Source organism: Chenopodium quinoa, unplaced genomic scaffold (genome assembly GCF_001683475.1).
Source record: "Chenopodium quinoa cultivar QQ74 unplaced genomic scaffold, ASM168347v1, whole genome shotgun sequence".
NCBI lineage: Eukaryota > Viridiplantae > Streptophyta > Magnoliopsida > Caryophyllales > Amaranthaceae > Chenopodium > Chenopodium quinoa.
In genome coordinates this window covers 2,257,451-2,266,672 of record NW_018744367.1, presented here as the reverse complement: position 1 = coordinate 2,266,672, position 9,222 = coordinate 2,257,451, and the positions used below count along the sequence as shown (strand labels likewise).

The 9,222-nt window shown below is 40.2% G+C and overlaps 3 protein-coding genes across 3 annotated transcripts; all 3 read right to left on the bottom strand.

Moving 5' to 3' along the window:
* Positions 1–1,902: 1,902 nt before the first annotated feature.
* LOC110696443 lies at positions 1,903–2,565 on the bottom strand. Its single transcript, XM_021873730.1, has one exon. The coding sequence runs from the start codon at positions 2,563–2,565 to the stop codon at positions 1,903–1,905; it is 663 nt and encodes a 220-aa protein (XP_021729422.1).
* Positions 2,566–3,566: 1,001 nt separating this feature from the next.
* LOC110696442 lies at positions 3,567–4,295 on the bottom strand. Its single transcript, XM_021873729.1, has one exon. It carries the CDS (start codon positions 4,293–4,295, stop codon positions 3,567–3,569), a length of 729 nt encoding a protein of 242 aa, XP_021729421.1.
* A 123-nt stretch (positions 4,296–4,418) lies between these two features.
* On the bottom strand, positions 4,419–8,934 carry LOC110696441. The gene is made up of 4 exons (XM_021873728.1): positions 7,572–8,934; positions 5,634–7,358; positions 4,915–5,537; positions 4,419–4,736 (listed from the first exon to the last, which is right to left on the bottom strand). The coding sequence occupies exons 1-4, from the start codon at positions 8,932–8,934 to the stop codon at positions 4,419–4,421; spliced, it is 4,029 nt and encodes a 1,342-aa protein (XP_021729420.1).
* Positions 8,935–9,222: the final 288 nt, after the last annotated feature.

Genomic DNA, 9,222 nt, shown 5'->3' with positions numbered 1-9,222 from the left:
CAGGAAACCCCAAAACAATACAGTTAAAAATTTAGCTTAGCTTCAATTTTTCATCTCTATCTTTGTAATGTAGTTGCTCACTCTATAGCAAAGTCTCCCCTCTCTTTCCAACAGATGAAAGTGTGGATAGAAAGTGCAACCACAATGTCAGTCATATTATCCTTATAGACAAGGAAAACATTATTTAATAAAATTGATGAGAGTTGTTCGTCAAAAGTGTACGATCGTATAGTAAATACTTAATTGTTTTATATTTATGTTTTATAAATTGAAGTATCAACCAGCCTCCTGGATTTTAAAATTAAGGTGGAATTTTGTTTTATCAATATATTAGGTTGACTTTTGATCATTTTTAGTGTAGCTATATACCCGTCTTACAATATTTAATATACACTCGGATTTTCTGAAAGTTAAGTGGCGTTTGTAAGCATAGGCTTAGGGGGGCAAATAAGGTAAATGGCTTATTTGTGTTTGGGTACCAAAATGGTCCACCCATTTTGGGCCTTACAGAATTAGGCCTTAAAGGACTTGGGCCTAGGCAACATATGTGAACTCAAACACAACAAACTACCAACCCTAGCTAACTAACCAACATAAGGCCCTTAGCTTAAATTGCCCAATACCCTAAGGAGGTATGCCAGCCCAAAAATGTCCATAGAACACTTATCTTTATGTAAGCCCACAAGTGTTACATATAGATAACTATTCAAATTCCTCCAACAGGTTACTTAATTATATTGTTTTGCACTCCTAAGCTAATATTTAGTGGCATCTCACTCTTTGTCTATGTACTAACTTAAACATCAGAGGGGTTTCTTGGACACACCTCACTTTGAGGATATCTTATTACATGCTTATTTGTGAAGGTAATCCCACACTGTGACTTCCTTACCACATTAGAGGTGATCCTCATTTGTATTGATTGTTTTAAGGCCAAAATAATTTTATGTCGTTCCTGGGGAAGACACAAGCCAAACCACTTTAAGCGATTGAAGAAAATGATGGTATCTTACACCACTTCATCAGAATCCTCAAAGTTTGACTACTTCGTGAGCTCTCCCTTAGACCACTCTCAATGGTGAGCAAAAAAAATGTCCACCCACTATCTCTCTACCTACTTTCTCTCTTAACAAATCAGTTTTGCCCATGGGCAAATTTTTTTCACAATTTCTCTCCCAATGGTGAGCAAAAAAAATGCCCACCCACTACTCTCTCTCTCTTACTTTTTCAATACCCCACCATTACTTTCTCTCTCCTACACAACACTTCTTTATTTATTAATTTCATTTATATTTTAACAATATTACTCCAAATAAATAAAAACTAGTTTAAATTTGTGTAACTTATATTTTTTATTTTTGTATTTTTTATCGTTAAAATTTGTCGTTAAATTAAGTACGTTATATGAAATAATTGTAAAAAAAAAAGCTCAAAATTTCTTAAATGTTTTTATTTATTTTAAAAGCGGTACAATACTAGAAGCCAATTACATTTGCAACGTCATGCGTAATTAAACTTAGGAAATAAAAAAACACAACAATTAAAAAATAACTCGACTGCGTACGGAAAAGTAGGTAGGCCAGAGTACTTGGCCTAAAGTCGTGCTAATTTTTTCCTAATTACGTGGCCTGTATTGTAACCAAATATGTTCGACTAAATCACGTTTCAGAGATAGATGAATTTCTCTATCACGGAGGGAAGCTTTTCGGTGTAGAAATGCGTTAAAGTCAAAGTCGGTAGGTCGGCCTACATTGAATTCAAATGGTGGCGTTGTAGACATTGATGCTGGTGTTAATTCTTGTTGATCTTCTTCGTAGAAAAAGGCTCTTAGAACTTCGGCTCGAGTGTAGTTGTGGCGCTCATCTTCAACAATCATGTTGTGCATAATGATACATGCTTTCATTATGTCCCGCAATATGTCCTCATCGTACGCCTTTTTCGTATTATTGCAAATCGAGCTTGCAAAACACCGAAAGCTCTTTCAACGTCCTTTCGAGCAGCAGCCTGGTGGTCAGCGAACATTTTATCTTTTGCCAGTTGAGGGAATGTGATACCATGAACAAAAGTTGCCCACTTCGGATAAATGCCGTCGGCTAAGTAATAAGCCATGTTGTATTCATCGCCGTTAACTGTAAAATTTACCGGAGGAGCTCGACCATGCAGAACCTCATCAAACACTGGTGAACGGTACAACATATTAAGATCATTACAAGATCCGGGAATACCAAAGAAGGAATGCCATATCCATAAATCCTGATCCGCAACGACTTCCAGTATTAGCGTTGCTTTCTTATTCCTACCGGCGTACTGCGCTTTCCAAGCCGTTGGAAAGTTCTTCCATTCCCAATGCATGCAATCAATGCTGCCTATCATGCCTGGAAAACCACGCAGTTCATTTTGATGCAGTATCCGGGCCAATTCATCAGTTGTAGGGTTTCGCAGGTACTCGGTTCCAAACTGATCAATGACCCCGGCACAAAAACGTTGAAGGGAAACTCGAGCGGTTGACTGACTGATTCGAACGTATTCATCCATGGCGTCTGCAGCGATGCCGTAGGCTAACATTCTTATCGCGGCTGTACATTTTTGTAGAGGTGATAAGCCTAACCTTCCAGTTGCATCCCTACGCTGCTAGAAGTAAACATCACCTTCAACGACCTTGTTCATTATACGTAAAAACAAAGCTCGTTGCATACGAAATCTTCTTCTAAGTTGGGTGGTGTTGTACACAGGATTATCGAAAAAATAATCATTAAACAGCCTGGCATGTCCCATTTCCCTATCTCTTCTATTTGTACCCCCTCTACGTGTTTTTGAAGTACGTTGGGATTGTGTTTGGGGCATGAGGAAAGATGGGGGTTGGTATGTGAAGAGTTCATCAACGAGTTGATCATATTCTTCAGTATTTGAAGAAGATGAACTTGAACTTGAACTTGATGATGCTCTGGAATACATCATGTATTAATAGTGTGATTTTATGAATTGGTGTGGTTGTGGATATGTGCCATGCCTACTATATATAGCAAATATATCAAATGAATATGTGGTTACAAATCTGAATGACCACACCAACTAAAGCAATCAAATTTTCAGCCACGGAATAGGTATACTATGCTGGTTAACAATGACAAATCTTGACAAAGTGAATTCAGAAAAATGTGACTACACCATGACAAAGACTTATTGCAATTATGTCGGTATCAGTGACCCAAAGTTAAAGCATAATGACAAAGTTAATTCAGAAAAATGTGACTACACAATGAAAAAAATGTGACTACTAAATGACAAAGAGTTATTGCAATTATGTTGGTATGAATGACCCAAAGTTAAAGTGAAATCAGAAAAAAAAAAAAAAAGTGACTACCCAATGACAACAATTGAATGAAATTATGTCGGTAACAATGACAACTGAAATCAACTTGTTAAACAACTTGTCATTCAATATTGGAAAATCAGAATACAAGATTACATATGATAGTGAAATTAAACACACCACTAATACAAGTTAAACATAAAAGACTACATTGCGCATAATTAAAAACTTAACTAATACAAGCGTACACCTACTACAACAAAACATGCTTAAAAGCCCTGTAATTTACCGAGTAAAAAATTCTTGTACGACTCTTCTTCAGAAGTGGTGGCGTAGGAGAATTCTTTAGAGTTTGCAGCATATCAAACATGGTTCTCATCTTATGATTGTCAAGTTCCTCTCGTTTCCTCTGTTCCTTATCCTTTTCAATTTTGATCCTTTCTTCCTTCAGAATGGCCTCCCTTTCGCGAATTGTAGCAAATTCCTTCATTCGTTCGCTAAGCTCAGACGAACCACTTTCTGAAGCTACTTCTTTCCCTTTACGCTTGGCCTTTGCTTTCTTCACACCTTCGGGTCGTTGTATTCCTCTAGATGAAAAACCATCCGTAAGGGTTTCATCCCCTCCATCATCTCTGGACCTCTTCCCACTTCTAGCACTACCTTGCTCCTCAACATCACAAGCAGCTTTTCTTTCCTCCTTTGACAAGGACCATCTCAACTTTGGCCTCCACTTTGGATCTTTATTAAGCATTTCAACCGCGTGAGGAAAAGCGAAATTGCGACCTTGGGCGAGATGAAAAAGCTTCGACCCACTTTTTATACGGTCAGCTTCGTTGTAACCACTCCCTCCCTTCGGAAGTCTACCCGCTTCATCATAGCAAGATATCCACTGTAGTGTGTCTGCTGCCAATCTTCTCCAGTGCGACGTCAGACTCTTCATAGGTCTTGGCGGAGGTATATGCGGCTTCTCCGCATGAGCCATTTGATATGCTGCGTGTACATCGCGCCAAAGGGAAATTGCTTTTTGGCTCGTACCTTTAATAGCATTCTTGCTGATCTCCAAGTACAACCCAATCAGAGTTTCATCTTCCGCAACAGACCAAATTCAAGTCGCTCGTGCAGCAACCTGGTTGGATTTCAGTTTGGGAACTGGTGGAGGATACTGCGGCGTCTCTAGTACGCTGTCCTCTTCGCTCTCATCGAATTGTGTGTTGCTATCATGATCAGTTTCAGGTGTACATTCTTCATTAACATGGTTTCGTAGGGGAAACTGAGTGGGTGTCTGATACTGTGGAGATGGTTGCAAAGACGTATTGCCCATTCTTTGCAAGAACAATTGAAACTCGGGATTAGTTAGGAAATCATCACTAAAACCAGAAAATTGTTGACGGAAACTTGGTTTGTTTGGATCCATTAAAAGATTCTGCATCACAAAACATAAAAAAAATATTTGTAAAAAAATTAATTTAAACAACAAATCAAAAAAAATAATCTAATACCACTTTTTTTTTTTTTTCTTTGAAAACAACTGCGGAGTATCATTAAAGGAGGTCAATTTCCACCAGAGTTAAGAGACTTTGGGGAAACGGACCTAAATAAACAAGTTCAATACAATCTCTAGTACTCCATCTAGCTACATGGTGCGCTAGAGTATTCCCCGCACGTTTAACATGAGACATAGAGAAAGCAATAAAAGATTGAGAAAGAGCATACACATCATCAACAATTAAAGAAAAGGGGGTGTAGTTTACAGCATTCTTCTTAACCCCTTGCACAACCATGGATGCATCACCTTCCAGCACAACAGCAGAATAACCAAGTCGTCTTGCCAACTGAAGTCCATAATGACACGCAGCTACCTCTGCAATTTCTGATGTCCACCCAGCAGCACCCTGCTTCACAGCAGCAGCCAGCACCTTTCCCTCCTCATTTCTGATTACAGCCCCTAGGCCAATGTCCCTCCCTACATGAGCATCACAATTTATCTTCACCAGACCCACATCAGGCCGAGCCCAAGCATTTGCAGCAGGAAGTCCATGCACTCCTTGATTCATGAATACCTTCTTTGCATAGTCTACATACTCATGTACATATTTGGCTAAGTTCGACGCTACACTGATGGGGCATGGGAATTCATGCTCAAAGATAGCTTTGTTTCGACACCACCAAGCAGCCCAAGTTAATGTTGCTATCGAACTCAATTCTTCATTTGTGGTCTTCGAAGCTAACCATAGGAATCTGTCACTAAAACAGGCAGAAGGAGCTTGAGCAACCAACTAATTGAGACTGCTAGCTGCCCACATGACTTTTGCGGCCTTACATCCAAAGGTGGCATGAATCACCGACTCATCACCCTCACCACAAATTGTACAGCATTTTTCGACAAGCAAGTGACGGTTATATAACCTTTCACGCACAGCCAGGAAGCCTTTGCAAGCCCTCCACAGGAAATGAGCTAATTTCGGAGGGACCTTCAATCTCCAAATGATTCGCCATATTTCATCTTGTGGGTGTCTTTGGATTGTAGTAGGACCTTGTTTTGCCATCCAATAACCCGATTTCACAGAAAATTCTCCACCTCTAGAAGGCCACCAGTACATCCGATCTTTCACACTCCGAAATGATAAAGGGATTGACAATATTTGAGTTTTCTCAGTAGCATTAAAGTTATTGCAAATTACCTCCTCTCGCCACGACATCGATTCATGATCAATCAAGTCACAGACTCGCAAACTCATATCACTTCTATCCAATGGGGAAGGTACACATATCAAAGAGTTCCCTAGCAGCCACGCACACTCCCATACCGGGATATCAGTTCCATTTCCCACTCTCCATTTCAACCCCTCAAGAAGCAAAGATTTAGCACCCCATATGCTTCTCCACGTATAACTCGGATCATAACCCCGATAGGCTTCAAGCACATCACAATGTTTAAAATATTTTGCTTTTAAAATAGAATGCACAAGGGAACCTTGGTTATGGTGAAGTCGCCAAATCTGTTTTGCCAGGAGAGCTTGATTGAAGCAACGGAGATCACGAAAGCCTAGACCACCCATACTCTTTGGTTTACACAAGTCATCCCATTTCTGCCAATGTAACTTTCTTGTCGCTCCCGTAGTCCCCCACCAGAATCGAGCCAAAAGAGAGTGGATCTCCTCAATAATTCCATCGGGTATCCTTAGAATTCCCATCATGTAAGTCGGGATAGCCTGAGCTACCGCTTTGATCAGAATTTCTTTCCCGGGCCTCGATAGTAATTTCTCCTTCCAACCCTGAAGTTTCTTCAAAAGCCGCTCTTTAAGCCCTGCAAAGATAGTTCTCTTTGATCTACCAATTATTGTCGGCAAACCCAGATATTTTTCATGTCTGTTAACTTCCCGAACCCCAAGAGTATTCACAATTTCTGCCCGACGAGTAGAACATACTTTTTTGCTAAAGGTCACCTCAGTTTTATCAAAATTAATTTTCTGGCCCGAAGCTCTTTCATATTTGCTAATTATATTAGCTATCACTGAGCACTCTATAGTGTTGGCTCTAGCAAAAAGGATATTATCATCGGCAAAAAATAGATGTGAAACACGGGGGGCACCACGACAAATTTTAGCTCCATGGATCATACCATCTCTCGCAGCCTTGTTTAGCAAAGTAGAAAAAGCATCAGCACAAATTAAAAAGAGGTACGGAGATATTGGGTCACCTTGTCGAAGCCCTCTCGTAGGAATGACCGACCCTGAAATTTGCCCATTTATTTTAAAAGCGAATTGGACACTCTGAAGGCAATTCATAATTCTTCCGATCCAAGCTCCTGAGAACCCCATTTTATCCATCACCTTCTCCAAAAACACCCATTCCACCCTATCGTAAGCCTTACTCATATCAAGCTTTAGAGCAAAACTTCCATCCTTCCCTTCCCCACCCCTCTTCATCGCATGGAAAATTTCAAAAGCCACAAGTGCATTATCTGAGATAAGTCGACCTGGAATAAAAGCACTCTGGTTAACAGAGATCACCTTGTCTAACACCACCTTCAATTTATTTGCCACTGTTTTTTAAACAATTTTATAAATCACGTTACAGCAGCTAATGGGTCGGAAATCAGAAATTTGATTCGGAGCCTCACACTTCGGAATTAGGACAATGCAAGTATTGTTCACCTCCGATAGACTCACATCCCCTCTCCACCAACTCTTCACAAAATTAATTATATCAGGACCAACAATGTGCCAGAATTTTTGAAAAAAGAGGGCATGCATACCATCAGGGCCGGGAGCTTTATTGGGGTGCATCTGGAATAAAGCATTTTTGATATCATCTGCAGTTGGTTCACTATCCAGCATCTCGTTCATCTCATCGAACACCATTTCCTCAATCCCCTCCAACGCATCATGAAACCCCATTGGCGAGCTCGTAGCAAAGAGATTTGTGAAATATGCTTCTATCAGTCTTTCAAGATCCACACGTTGCTCAAACCACATCCCATTATCATCCTGTAGCTTCATAATTCTATTCTGGGCCTTTCTTTGACTAGCTTTGTGATGAAAATATTTTGTGTTTTTATCACCGTCACACAGTTCATTTGCTCTAGCTCTCGCATGCCAGTACGATTCCTCTAATCTATATAAAGATTCAAGCTCCGCCGCAAGAGAATTACACAACTCTAAGTTCGACCCATCCATCACACCCCCTTTTAACTCCCTCATTCTTTTTTCCCCTTTCTTTATCCTCTTCCTTACTGAACCAAAGGTCAAAGCAGCCCATGAAGCTAACTTCTCACTGCATATAGCCACTCTGTTTGCCATATTAAGCCCCGTACTTTCACTCCAACCCTGTGCTACCACCTCACTGCATTCATCTCTTGACAACCAGAGAGCTTCAAATTTATAACCCGTACTCCCACAATTTTCGGCAACTGTTCTATCCGTAGATAAAATAATAGGAGCATGATCCGACTGAGACTTCAAAATGGGCAAATTACTGACTATAAAATTCGGGAAAAGTGTACACCAATCATCAGTTGCAATAAATCTGTCAAGTCTTTCCCTCACAAAAGTATCCATGGTGTTACCCCTTTCCCACGTGAAAATGTTGCCCGTGTACCCCAAATCACGCATAGTACAAGTATCCATAGCCTCACGAAAAGCATCCATGAGTCTTTCACTCCTTTGGGAGCCACCTTCCTTTTCACTCGGACTCAAAATCTTGTTAAAATCACCAAACATGAGACATGGTAAGCTACATTCACCTTTCAAAGAAGACATGAGGGACCAAGTCAAGTGTTTATTTGATTGTTCCGGCCACCCATAAATCCCAATAGCCCTCCATACCGCAACATTATTATCATTAAGAATATCAATAGAATAGTGATGTAAAGAGTACGAGATCACATTCACCTTAATATCCTTCCACCATATACCCATACCCCCCGATCTCCCATTACTGCTAATACAAACACCATCAATATAACCACATTTATTTTTAATTTTATTAAGACGATTTGCATCAATCATAGACTCCATTACAAAGACAACATTTGGCCTATCCCTCCAACACATGTCGCGGAGAGTCCTAACTGTCCACGGGTTGCCAATCCTGTGACAGTTCCAACTTAGAATTTTCATTGTTTTTCGGGAGTTTGGGTATCCCCAACACTCCCTACTTTAATTACAGCCTCAACATTATTTTCAGAAAACACACTACATTTCATTCTTTTTTCATGGCAATTTACCTCTGCTCCCTGGTAGGCCATCTCAGTAGCATCTAATCTTCTCTTCTTCGACTCTATAGCATGCACTTGCCCTTCAGACACCTCCATATCAACAGCCTGGACAACAACATTATCAACCACATCGTGTAGAATAGCATCATCACTTGAGGACTCTTTGAACATCTGACCCGTGTCCTTTCCC

What these genes read in the sequence shown, in the direction of transcription:
- LOC110696443 (XM_021873730.1), bottom strand. Translation starts at nt 2,565, where the DNA reads ATGTTAGCCTACGGCATCGCTGCAGACGCCATGGATGAATACGTTCGA.
- LOC110696442 (XM_021873729.1), bottom strand. Translation starts at nt 4,295, where the DNA reads ATGGCTCATGCGGAGAAGCCGCATATACCTCCGCCAAGACCTATGAAG.
- LOC110696441 (XM_021873728.1), bottom strand. Translation starts at nt 8,934, where the DNA reads ATGAAAATTCTAAGTTGGAACTGTCACAGGATTGGCAACCCGTGGACA. An exon ending in TAAAGCTCCCGGCCCTGATG is followed by an intron (nt 7,359 to 7,571) that starts GTATGCATGCCC and finishes TTTAAAAAACAG; the next exon opens with TGGCAAATAAATTGAAGGTG. An exon ending in CTAGAGATTGTATTGAACTT is followed by an intron (nt 4,737 to 4,914) that starts GTTTATTTAGGT and finishes TTTGTGATGCAG; the next exon opens with AATCTTTTAATGGATCCAAA.